This window comes from Rhinatrema bivittatum, chromosome 19 (assembly GCF_901001135.1).
Source record: "Rhinatrema bivittatum chromosome 19, aRhiBiv1.1, whole genome shotgun sequence".
In the NCBI taxonomy this organism is placed as follows: domain Eukaryota; kingdom Metazoa; phylum Chordata; class Amphibia; order Gymnophiona; family Rhinatrematidae; genus Rhinatrema; species Rhinatrema bivittatum.
Window position 1 is genome coordinate 4283137 of NC_042633.1, and position 12971 is coordinate 4296107.

At 44.6% G+C, this 12971-nt stretch overlaps 1 protein-coding gene across 1 annotated transcript in view; it reads left to right on the plus strand.

The window, feature by feature from the left end:
- Positions 1–6457: 6457 nt before the first annotated feature.
- Positions 6458–12971, plus strand: part of LOC115080662 (zinc finger protein 665-like) — a 202676-nt gene continuing 196162 nt past the window's right edge. The window contains exon 1 of the mRNA XM_029585002.1: positions 6458–6724. Within this exon, the coding sequence (XP_029440862.1) occupies positions 6701–6724 (24 nt within the window). The 5' untranslated portion in view covers positions 6458–6700. The remainder of the gene's footprint in view (positions 6725–12971) is intronic.

Sequence of the window (12971 nt, forward strand, 5' to 3'; positions counted from 1 at the left end):
CCTGGCAGAGAGTCCAGGAACCGGACCCTCCTTCCTTGTTTATGTAAAACATGGCTACCTGGTTGTCTGTATATACCATGAGGCTTGATCCCCGTATCTGATCCGAGAACGTTTGAAGTGCCATCCAGATGGCTCTCAGCTCCAGGAGATTGATCTGGTATGTAGATTCCTGAGGGGTCCACAGATCTTGAGTTTTCAGTTCACCCAAATGTGCTCCCCAACCCTTGTTGGAGGCATCTGTGGTCAGAGTTATTTGGTGAGGTGGTAAACGGAATGGAGCTCCCGAGGAAAGATTCTTGGAAGGGAGCCACCATCGAATGTCCTCTTTCATTGCGTTTGTAATTTGAATCTTAGTACTGAGTGGTTGTATGTATTGAGACCACTGAGTTTTTAAACTCCATTGCAATAGGCGCATGTGGACTCTGGTGTGAGGAACCACATAGATTGCTGCTGCCATATGACCTAGAAGTTGAAGCACCTGGCGTGCTGATGCTCGGTTTCTGTGAAATAGGCTGTGTGCCAATGATCGTATGTTCTGCATCCTGTCCTGGGGAAGGTATGCTCTCTGTCTGACTGTGTGTATGAGAGCACCTATGAACTGAAGAATTTGAGTCGGTTGTAGGTGAGACTTCTCGAAATTGATTAGAAATCCCAACGTCTGAAGGCATTCGATCGTGTGTATCGTGTGTTCTTTCAGTGTAGATTGGTCCGATGCTACTATTAGCCAGTCGTCCAGATAAGGAAATATTTGGATCGAAAGTTTTCTGAGGTGAGCCACCACCACTGCTAGACATTTGGTTAATACTCTTGGGGCTGAAGATAGGCCAAATGGGAGAACTTTGTATTGGTAATGTGTATTCTGAACTTGGAAACATAGGTAACGCCAAGAAGACAGGTGAATTGGTATATTTATTTATTTATTTATTTATTTATTTATTGTTTTTGTTATACCGAGTTTCATGACAGGCATCACATCAACCCGGTTTACAAATAACAATGTGTGTAAAGTATAGCGTAACGTAATAAATATTTCCAATAAAACTGTGAACTTTAAATACAGTGAATCAATTAAAGGGTGTGAGAAAGTTACAATAAAACAGGGAAAATTAACTTGGAGCTGGAAGAGGGGAGAGGTTAAACAAAGCAATATTTACATTTCATCCGATTAATGTGATAGTATGGCAGAGTAAATAAATAAGCCTATTTGAATGGATGTGACGGTACATAAATATGAAACGGTAGAATAAGTAACCAAGAGAATAAATATGACATAGTAGTGCGTGGTGATGATATGATTAAAAACTCAGCAGGTAATATTGAGTGTAAGTTTGTGATAGGTGGATTCTTAATTAGATCCAGTTATTGCATAAGAGTTTGTGTTGATAAGTGAGGTTTTATTCAAGGCTTGGAAATGCTTTTGTGAATATGCATCCTTCAGGTCGATGGAGTATATGGGAATATGCATCCTTCAGGTCGATGGAACATAGCCACTCATTGGGCTGAATCAGCGGTAGAATATTTTTGAGAGAAGTCATTTTGAATTTCTCTCTCTGTATGTGTTTGTTGAGAAGTCGGAGATCTAGAATGGGTCGAGGGCCGCCTGACTTCTTTGGAATAAGGAAATATTGGGAATAAAACCCTTGGTGTTGCTGATGAAGGGGAATAATTTGTATAGATTGTTGAATCTGCAGGTTGTTCAATTCCACTGTGAGGGATGTGGAATGGGATCGTATCATCCTCCTCGGAGGAATATGAGGAAGAGATGGAGTGGATTGAAAATTCAGAGAATAATCATTTCTGATAATGTTGAGTACCCACTGATCTGAAGTGATGGAATCCCAATTTTGGAGAAAAAATTGAAGGCGTCCTCCTATGAAAGCAGGTATTGGTGGTGGCTGCATCAATTTCAAAAAGAGGAAGCAGACTTCTGCTGAGGTGTTGACACTTGTTTTGTTGTTCTTTGCTGCCTGCCATGACCCCTAGCACCCTGCTGAGCTGATCTTTGTCATAAACCTTTTGAAAATTAATTTAACAATATAATGTTATTGCATTTATATAGGTGTGATAATAGACCTCCAAAGGATTCCACACAGTGAAGTCACTGTAATATATATACTTTTTAGTAAATGACCATCATATGAACGCATAATGCTACAAACTGAAACTGCTATGCATTCAAGGGTGAATGGATTCTAAGCATTAGTCAACTGTGCAAAGCAACAATCATGTTTTTTTTTCCAAGCATATTCTATATCCTTACAGTTAAAAAAAATTATAGGGTCACTTATCTGAGAGATCTGTTTCTTGAATGCAAATGGCAGGTTTCTAAATTATAAAAGATCTGCTTCAGAGGTGACCGGATTTGAAGTGAACTCCAGTACAGCATGCTGGGAAGCAATGTGCGCCTGCCTGACGTAACTCAGTGACATAAAGGTTCACTATCAGGCCGATGCAATATCCACGCGGGAAAAATGGGCGCTCATGATTGAGTGCCCACTTTCCTAATGTGCTCCCATCCACCTCTTTCGGGCGCACGATTCAGTATGCTAAGGAGGCACTAGGGGAAATTGTGCATCCCTAGTGCTTCCTTGGCATCGGGCACCCATGAGAATTGGCTGTGCACGGGTTAGGAAAATGGACGCTCATAAATTGAGCATCTGTTTACCTAACCTGACCGCTGTCAAGACATTTTTTTTCACATTGCTGCTTTCTGTGGTTCCTCCGACTTAATATCGCCTCAAGAATTAACACCAGCTCCGGGGCTGGTGTTAAGGTTTGAGGGTTAAAATGTATGTGTAGGGGGCACGGTTAATTTTTACATAAGAGGATACTAGCTAATATTTATTTATTTATTTATTTATTTATTGTTTTTGTTATACCGAGTTTCATGATAGGCATCACATCAACCCGGTTTACAAATAACAAGGAGTGTAAAGCATAACGTAACGTAAAAAACAATATTTTCAATAAGAACCTTGAACTTTAAATACAGTGAATCAGAAAAAGGGAGAGGGAAAGTTACAAAAAACAAGGAAAATAAACTTGGGATGGAAGGGGAGAAATTGAACAGCACAATATTTACATTTCAGCCTATTGATACATTAGAATAGCAAGTGAAAAAATAAGACTATGAAACGGTACATAGGTAATAGTCTCCTTAAGAGCTGAACACCTGGATGACAATAACATACTGTATCCATCGCAACACGGATTTCGAAAACACTACAGCACGGAGACATTGCTCCTCTCTCTAACAGATAACATTCTAGGAGGCTTTGATAGCGGTAAACACTATATTCTAATAATGCTCGACCTATTGGCAGCCTTCGACACAGTTAACCACAAAATACTACTAAATAGACTGGAAGAAATCGGACTACAAGACAAAACATTAAACTGGTTCAGCTCATATCTAAAAAACAGGTTTTTCCAAGTTCAGATCAATAACACATTATCAGAAAAAATCAACCTCAAAACAGGGGTTCCGCAGGGATCAGCCCTGTCTGCGACCCTTTTTAATATATACATGCTGCCATTATGCCACTTACTGGCAGGACTAGGAATTATACATTACATTTATGCTGACGATATCCAACTAATTCTACCGATAGATGACACAATAGAGAAAACATTAAATCTAGCTAACATGTACCTAAGCATTATAAAACAACTACTGACACAAATGGAACTTGTTATTAATATTGATAAAACAGAATTCCTACACCTAGAACGAAAAATACTGAAATCAGCCAAACCTCAATAATCCTCAAAGACAACCAGAAAATTGAACTAGCTGGAAAAGTACGTAACCTTGGAATAATAATGGACCCTGAAATCAATCTAAAACAGCACATAGCACTAAAAGTAAAGGAAGGATACGCAAAACTCATGGTACTCAGAAAACTAAAACCACTACTAACTCAAAATGATTTCCGAACAATTCTACAGACACTAATTTTCTCCAGCACGGATTACTGTAATGCCCTGCTGCTAGGACTACCAAATACTACGTTACGACCACTTCAAATATTTCAGAACACAGCAGCTAGAATACTAACAGGAAAAAGGAGGAGGGACCACATAACCGAAACCCTAGCGGAACTACATTGGTTACCGATTGAACACAGAATTTATTTATTTATTTATTTAGTGATTTTTTTTTATATACCATGGCACATGTAAAACATCACCTCGGTTTACAATAAACAATAAATTAGCAACAGGCTTTACAGACAATATGAAATTAATGTGGACATAATAATAATCATTTAAGAACTATTTAAGAACAAAACATAATATAAATCAATAACGAAACCAGTTAAGAACAAAAAGCAATTGAACTGTTGAAAGTCATATTCCATTAGTTAATGGCAAGTCAAAATCATAATCGGGGGTGGGCGAGTGAAAAGGAGAAATTAGCAGAGAGAAAAATAAATTAGGGAGGGGAATAGGTTCAGGGAGACAGGGAACATGTAAACAGCATTTCAGAATTAAATACAAAACCCTATGTACCATCCATAAACTAATTCATGATGAGAAATCAGACTGGCTAAACACAGCATTACGGGTACACGTCCCACATAGAAATCTTCGATCAGCAAATAAAGCCCTCCTAACCATCCCTTCAGTTAAAACAGCAAGACTAACCCAAGTGAGGGAAAGGGCCTTATCATTAGCAGGACCCACAATTTGGAACACAATGCCTCCAGAGATCAGGCTACAAAGTGATCTCAAGGCATTTAAGAAACGTTTAAAAACATGGCTTTTTAAACAGGCATTTTACAAGGAGACGGGAGAATAGAAATTATTCAGGAATAAGCAGATAAGCACCAACACACAGTACTTAGGACGATACAGTAGAGTAGTCTATGAACCCCACATCACAACTAGCATATTGATAACACTATGTTTGATAAATTTACCCGTAAAAGTACTTTCAGTACACTCAGTCATGACCCACTTCTCTAAAAATTATTTTGTCTAATGATATATTGTAACCGAACCTTTGACGGCACCTGTTAGAGAATGTACTATAGTACACTTTTACCTACATTAAATATGTGCCTACATGTAAACCGTTGCGATGGTGTATAACTTAGCGACGGTATAGAAAATATTTTAAATAAATAAATAAATAAATAAACATGGCATTTACATGTGATGAGCGATATTAGCATACCTGGGAACTCTCAGGATTTCACCCTGAGACTCAGGGAATTTGCATTAATTGCAGGGTCTCAGGGGAATCACTAGAAATCTCAGGGCCTCTCTGATTACAGCTCATCCACTCCCCCTTTTTCAGTAAACTTGCAGAAAACTGGAGAAGTAGGGCAAGCCTGGAGTAGACACTGTAAGCAGCATGTGGGGAGAAACTGGACAGAGGCTGCAGCACACAAAAAACTCAGTCTGCAGCTTTGATTCCAGGACTTGGGAATTGTCAGTTAAGGGTAGAATAACGATGCATAAGTGATGGAGCTAAGACTTATAGGGGGAGGGAGCATAGAGAGCGCTGGGGTCAGGAAAAGATGAAGGGGAAGTATGCTGAGACATCTCATAGGATAGACTTAGTTTTTGGGTACTTGCCAGGTTCTTATGGCCTGAATTGGCCACTGTTGGAGACAGGATGCTGGGCTTGATGGACCCTTGGTCTGACCCAGTATGGCATGCTCTTATGTTCTAATCTTGATAAAAAAAAAAAAAAAAGGTGATGGTGATGGGTTGGAGAAAAAGAAAGTGTGGATTAATTGAGGGTGATGGTGGGGGTGGAAGAGAGAAAGCTGATATATATTATTCCATTCCTGCTAATCAACAGCGCTCTCAGGGTGACCACAACTCAAAAGTTCCCAGGTATGGCTATTACGCGCTGGTTCGGATGTGCGTTTTGGACGCACTGATCCGCTTATTGCATTAGGGGTTATGGACGTGCATCCATCCATGGGGTTAACCTGTGCACTAGCCTGAGCGTGCGGTATTGCATCAGTCTGTATACTGGGGACCATTGCGCCATCGATCTGTAGAAAATCAGTCCCAACGAATTGTACAAGCATATATTTAGTAAAGTCACTGCTGTAGGACTGTAATATCTGGAGTCATATAGTTATCAAAAAATCTTGATAAAAAAAATCTCAAGTATGTAAAGAAATCCAAGGCAAATCAGAGAAAGGACGAACAGAGAAAGGATGAAACAAATGATAGAGCTGAAAGAAGGAAACTGAGTTAAAAGTTTCTCCGAAGCAGAAGGAATTGACTCTTGATGAAAGCAGCATTGGAACAGAGTAGATGTGTCAGTGATCAGGTTCTGGAGAGTGAGACCCATTATTATTACTAATTTCTCTATGAAACAGCAGAAGTACATTGATGTAAACAGGAGGAATCTTTCCAGCTAAGGAGGCGGGATCTCCCCAGCATGCACTGGGGGAAGCAGTGCCCGATCTTTTCCCTTCCTGTTGTACTGTCTGCAGGGCTGCAAAGTGCAGAAAAGACTCGATACAAGTTGAAACTTTCTGCCTCAACAGGGCTGGAAATCCCTGCACAGCCACAGCACCAGATCTGCAGAGGGGGCGAGGAGGGACTTTTTTTTTTTTTTTTATCTGAGACCTTCAGGAATCCGCCTCGCCTCCCCCCTCTCCTCTTCATCTTTCTCGGCATCTTACCAGGAGCAGCTTGAATCCATCCTAGCAACTGCAGAATTCAGAGGGAAATGTGTGCCCTGGTTTCTGATCAGGTAAGATCTTTTCTGCCCTCTTATATACAGGGTAGCAACACATAAAGGAAAACTTTCCCCGTGCAGCTCTTTCAATCTTTCCTCCTCACAGCAGATCGCAAAGCTCTTTCCATCCCTGGGAAGGTTTGGGCACTGCTTACCCTGAGGTCAGCAGAGATTGGGGGGGGGATGCAGCCTCTCTCACGTATGTACACACATGGAAGAAATGCATATGTAGTTCCTTGGCATGGCGAGTCTGCTAAAATGAGCGAGGGCGTACCGGAGGGGGAGGCGGCAGGCGTGCACCCCACCTGCACGGAGCCCCAGCAGCGGGAGCCGCAATCCTTTGTGCCCGTGCAGGATGCAAGCAGGGCGGAAACAGCAGGAAGAGTCTGGGGCAGTGCCTAGACTACGGGGGGTTAAAGGATGCGCTTGTAAAAAAGGCCAAAAAGCAGCTGTGAGCCGGCAGTGCTCAGGCTCTGAAGCTTCCCCGTCCCTTCCTGACCCTAGGTGTTTCCTGTACCTGAGGAAATCTGTGCAAGGTTTGGAGTTCGCTTGAATGCTGTTGGGCACAGCTAGGCCCAGCGCTTGCTCTCTTTAATTTTGTGTCGCTTTGGCCGCACCCACATCCTTTTTACAAGCCCATCCTTTAACCCGACCCCTTACCCCGGGGTCCTCCTGGATCAACCGAATTAAAATAGGCGAGGAAGGAGGATCCTAGATGGCCCTGTGAAATATGCTGGACAAGGTCTTGTGAAGGAGGGAGGGGAGAAAATGAGGTGAGATGCTAGCCTGGGGCTGGGGAGAATGAGGCGAGATGCTGGACGGGGGTGGGGAATGAGGTGAGATGCTAGCCTGGGGCCCTGTGGGAGAGAATGAGGTGAGATGCTAGCCTGGGGCTGGGGGGAATGAGGCGAGATGCTGGGCGGGGGTGGGGAATGAGGTGAGATGCTAGCCTGGGGCCCTGTGGGAGAGAATGAGGTGAGATGCTAGCCCGGGGCAGGGGAGAATGAGGTGAGATGCTGGGCGGGGGTGGGGAATGAGGTGAGATGCTAGCCTGGGGCCCTGTGGGAGAGAATGAGGTGAGATGCTAGCCCGGGGCAGGGGAGAATGAGGTGAGATGCTGGGCGGGGGTGGGGAATGAGGTGAGATGCTAGCCTGGGGCCCTGTGGGAGAGAATGAGGTGAGATGCTAGCCCGGGGCAGGGGGGAATGAGGTGAGATGCTGGGCGGGGGTGGGGAATGAGGTGAGATGCTAGCCTGGGGCCCTGTGGGAGAGAATGAGGTGAGATGCTAGCCCGGGGCTGGGGAGAATGAGGCGAGATGCTGGGCGGGGGTGGGGAATGAGGTGAGATGCTAGCCTGGGGCCCTGTGGGAGAGAATTTATTTATTTATTTAATAGTTTTTATATACCGACCTTCATAGTAAATAACCATATCGGATCGGTTTACAATTAACAAGAAAATAACTGGGGTAACAATTCAAGTACAGCAAAAAACAGTAGGTAGGAATGAGTCAAAAAGTTACAATCAACAGGGTGAGAGAACTTGGAAGCTTGCAACAAGCTGGAAAGAAGATAAGGCAGGAAATAAATATGAGGTGATACCATATGGCGTACGGGTTAAAGCATAATGGTGCTTTAACCTGGAGGTGTCAGAGTCCATTAGTGAGTGTAATCACCATAACGGGTAAGAGTGAAGGACAACTAGTGATTGTCTGGTGGGTCGGCGAAGGCTTGGTGAAATAGCCAGGTTTTGTCTTTTTCTAAAAGTTAACAGGCAAGGTTCCACTCTGAGACTTGAAGGGATGCTATTCCAGATGGATGGGCCAGCTATCGAAAACGCTCTGTCTTTGGTCGTCGAGAGGCGTGAGGCTTTAGTAGGGGGAAATTTCAGGGTGCCTTTGTGAATATCTCTAGTTGGTCTGTTAGAGGAGTGGAGTTTGAATGGGATTTCCAGGTCGAGTTGAAGATGATGATGGATAGTTTTATGTATTACGGTGATTGATTTATATAGAATTCTGAAGTTAACTGGTAACCAATGTAGGTTTCTGAGGATGGGAGAGATGTGTTCGCCGCGACTGGTACTTGTCAGCAATCTCGCAGCCGCATTTTGTAACATCTGCAGTGGTTTGACAGTGGATTTGGGGAGGCCTAGGTAGAGGGCACTGCAGTAGTCTATTTTGGCGAACAGTAGCGCTTGGAGGATTGTCCTGAAGTCATGGAAGAATAAGAGTGGTTTTAGTCGTTTTAGAATCTGTAATCTGAAGAAACAGTCTTTGGAGGTTGTGTTGACCATTTTCTTCAGGTTTAGACAACTGTCTAGTATTACCCCAAGGTCTCTAACCTGTTTGCAAGTAATGTGAGAGATGAGTGGAGATGGTGGGGAGATATTGATTTCGTTTGAAGAGATGTGGAGCAGTTCTGTCTTGGAGGCATTAAGAACCAGGTTTAAACTGTTTAGTAGATTAGTGATGGATAGAAGGCAGTTGTTCCAATGGGTGAGCGCTTTTGAGATTGATTCTGTTATCGGGATTAGAATCTGCACGTCGTCTGCGTACAGATAATGAATTAGATTGAGGTCTGTTAACAGTTGGCAGAGGGGGAGGAGGTAAATATTAAAGAGGGTAGGAGATAAGGAGGAACCCTGAGGTACGCCAAGAGTTGATTTAGTTAGGGGAGACTCTTTATTGTTGATTTTGACTTTGAAAGTCCTATTGCTGAGGAAGGACTTGAACCAGTTGTGTGCAGATCCGGAGATGCCGATATCTGCTAGGCGATCCAGCAGGATGGTATGGTTGACGGTGTCAAATGCCGCCGAGATGTCTAACAGGACTAGCAGAAAGGAGTGTCCTTTGTCTAATCCCATGATAATGTGGTCAGTAAGTGAAATGAGAAGGGTTTCCGTGTTGCGTGATTTCCGGAACCCATATTGCGATGGGTATAGGATCTTGTGGTCTTCAAGATATTCAGAAAGCTGGGTGTTTACCAGTTTCTCCGTTAGTTTGGCAACGAATGGGAGGTTAGAGATGGGTCTGAAATTAGCTGGTACATTAGGATCTAAGTTGTGTTTCTTGAGGAGGGGCTTGAGTGAGGCGGTTTTTAGGCTGTCTGGGTATTTTTCTTCCGTTAGCAGGCTGTTTATGATACCGGACAGAGGTCCTGAGATCACATTTGGGATGAGAAGCAGGAGTCTCGATGGGATGTTATCAGCTGGATGGCTTGATGGTTTCTGACTTTTTAAAAGGGATTCAATCTCTTTGGTGGAGATTGACTCGAAACTGTTAAATTTGGGTCTAGTAAGAGCCTGGGGATTCTCACATGGCTTGGGAGGTGTAGTATTTGAAGGCAGGAGGGCGAGTGTATTTAATATTTTCTGTTGAAAGAATGTGGCGAGCTCATTAGCCTTGGTAAGAGCTTGTTCATCTGGAATAGGTGGAGGGGTAGATTTGGTGATTTGTGTCATGTAGGCGAATAGGGCCTGGGCATCATATTGGAAGTGATGTATTTTGTTTGCATAGTATTCCTTTTTTTTCTGTAGAATGGCGGTCCTGTAGTGATGTAAGAATCCCTTGTATGTAGAAAGGGTCGAAGTGTTAGGGGTTTTTCGCCATCTGTTTTCTTTGTGGCGTAAGGTCTGTTTCATTTGTTTAAGTTCAGCGCTGAACCAGGGCTGATTTCCCTTTTTTGTTGGGTTGATTGATTTGGAGACAATAGGGCACCATTTGTTTGCGACTGTTTCTGTAATCTTTTGCCAGGAGGATAGGGCTGAGTCGGGGTTATCTAGGTCTAAGTTAGAAAGTTCTTTGGAGAGCTGATCGCTGAGAGTGTCAGATGGACATGCTTTCCTAAATTGAATGGTGGAAAGGAGTGGGGCGGTGTGTGTCTGTTTGTGTGTGGAGAAGGAAGATTCTATCAGGAAATGATCTGACCACGGGATTGGGGTACAGGAAGGTTCTACTGTGCAGGTGAAATTGGAATTGATGAATATTTGGTCCAGAGTGTGTCCAGCTTTGTGTGTGGGGCTGTTGATGGTCTGAGTAAATCCCATAGCGCTGAGGGTGGTGAGGAGGGCTTCGCAGTTTGCAGAAAGAGGTGTTGCGTTTGTATGGAGGTTGAAATCCCCCATGATCATTGTTGGAAGGTCTGAGTTAATATATTTCACAATGGATTCTATGAGAGGTGAGGGGTTCGTTTCTAGAACTCCCGGTGGAGCGTAGACTAGCATAATTTGTAGATGTTTTGACTTGACTAGATCCAATTCCAATTTGGACTCTGTCTTGATTGAATGTGCGGTCAGTCTGAGTTCTTTCTTGGTGGCTAGAAGAAGTCCGCCGCCTCTTTTTTTGAGTCTATGGAAGGTGAAGATGTCATATGTTTGTATAGGTAGTTGGTTGGTTAAGGCAATGTCCGAGTTTTTTAACCAGGTTTCTGTGATGGCACAGATGTCTGGGCTGGAATCCAAGAGGTAATCATTGAGAATATGTGTCTTCTTAGTTAAGGATTGCGCATTGAAGAGGGTTACTGAGAGTAGCGTGAGGCCTAGAAGTTGGTTCAGTGGTGATGTCATGATAGGGATAATTCTTTTTTGTATGACGTTGGTGGAGTTAGTTGAGGGGGTTCTCCTTTGGTTGTGGATGATTGGGATGTTGTAAGTGTGCATGATTGGGATGTTGTAAGTGTGCATGATGAGTGGAATTTTGGAGCAGGTTTAGTCTGAGATGCGCTTGATTGGGTCTGGAGGCAAGGATTGTCTGATGCTGGTAGAATGCTGAGTGCTGCGTGCTGGGCGGTTGTTGTCTGATGCTGGTTGAATGCTGAGTGCTGGGCGGTTGTTGTCTGATGCTGGTAGAATGCTGAGTGCTGGGCAGTTGTTGTCTGATGCTGGTAGAATGCTGCGTGCTGGGTGGTTGTTGTCTGATGCTGGTAGAATGCTGAGTGCTGGGCGGTTGTTGTCTGATGCTGGTAGAATGCTGAGTGCTGGGCGGTTGTTGTCTGATGCTGGTAGAATGCTGAGTGCTGGGCGGTTGTTGTCTGATGCTGGTAGAATGCTGAGTGCTGGGCGGTTGTTGTCTGATGCTGGTAGAATGCTGAGTGCTGGGTGGTTGTTGTCTGATGCTGGTAGAATGCTGAGTGCTGAGTGCTGGGCGGTTGTTGTCTGCTGGTAGAATGCTGCGTGCTGGGCGGTTGTTGTCTGATGCTGGTAGAATGCTGCGTGCTGGGCGGTTGTTGTCTGATGCTGGTAGAATGCTGCGTGCTGGGCGGTTGTTGTCTGATGCTGGTAGAATGCTGAGTGCTGGGCGGTTGTTGTCTGATGCTGGTAGAATGCTGAGTGCTGGGCGGTTGTTGTCTGATGCTGGTAGAATGCTGAGTGCTGGGCGGTTGTTGTCTGATGCTGGTAGAATGCTGAGTGCCGGGCGGTTGTTGTCTGATGCTGGTAGAATGCTGAGTGCCGGGCGGTTGTTGTCTGATGCTGGTAGAATGCTGCGTGCCGGGCGGTTGTTGTCTGATGCTGGTAGAATGCTGCGTGCCGGGCGGTTGTTGTCTGATGCTGGTAGAATGCTGAGTGCCGGGCGGTTGTTGTCTGATGCTGGTAGAATGCTGAGTGCTGGGCGGTTGTTGTCTGATGCTGGTAGAATGCTGAGTGCTGGGCGGTTGTTGTCTGATGCTGGTAGAATGCTGAGTGCTGGGCGGTTGTTGTCTGATGTTGGTAGAATGCTGAGTGCTGGGCGGTTGTTGTCTGATGCTGGTAGAATGCTGAGTGCTGGGCGGTTGTCTGATGCTGGTAGAATGCTGAGTGCTGGGCGGTTGTTGTCTGATGCTGGTAGAATGCTGAGTGCTGGGCGGTTGTTGTCTGATGTTGGTAGAATGCTGAGTGCTGGGCGGTTGTTGTCTGATGTTGGTAGAATGCTGAGTGCTGGGCGGTTGTTGTCTGATGCTGGTAGAATGCTGAGTGCTGGGTGGTTGTTGTCTGATGCTGGTAGAATGCTGAGTGCTGAGTGCTGGGCGGTTGTTGTCTGCTGGTAGAATGCTGCGTGCTGGGCGGTTGTTGTCTGATGCTGGTAGAATGCTGCGTGCTGGGCGGTTGTTGTCTGATGCTGGTAGAATGCTGAGTGCTGGGCGGTTGTTGTCTGATGCTGGTAGAATGCTGAGTGCTGGGCGGTTGTTGTCTGATGCTGGTAGAATGCTGAGTGCTGGGCGGTTGTTGTCTGATGCTGGTAGAATGCTGAGTGCCGGGCGGTTGTTGTCTGATGCTGGTAGAATGCTGAGT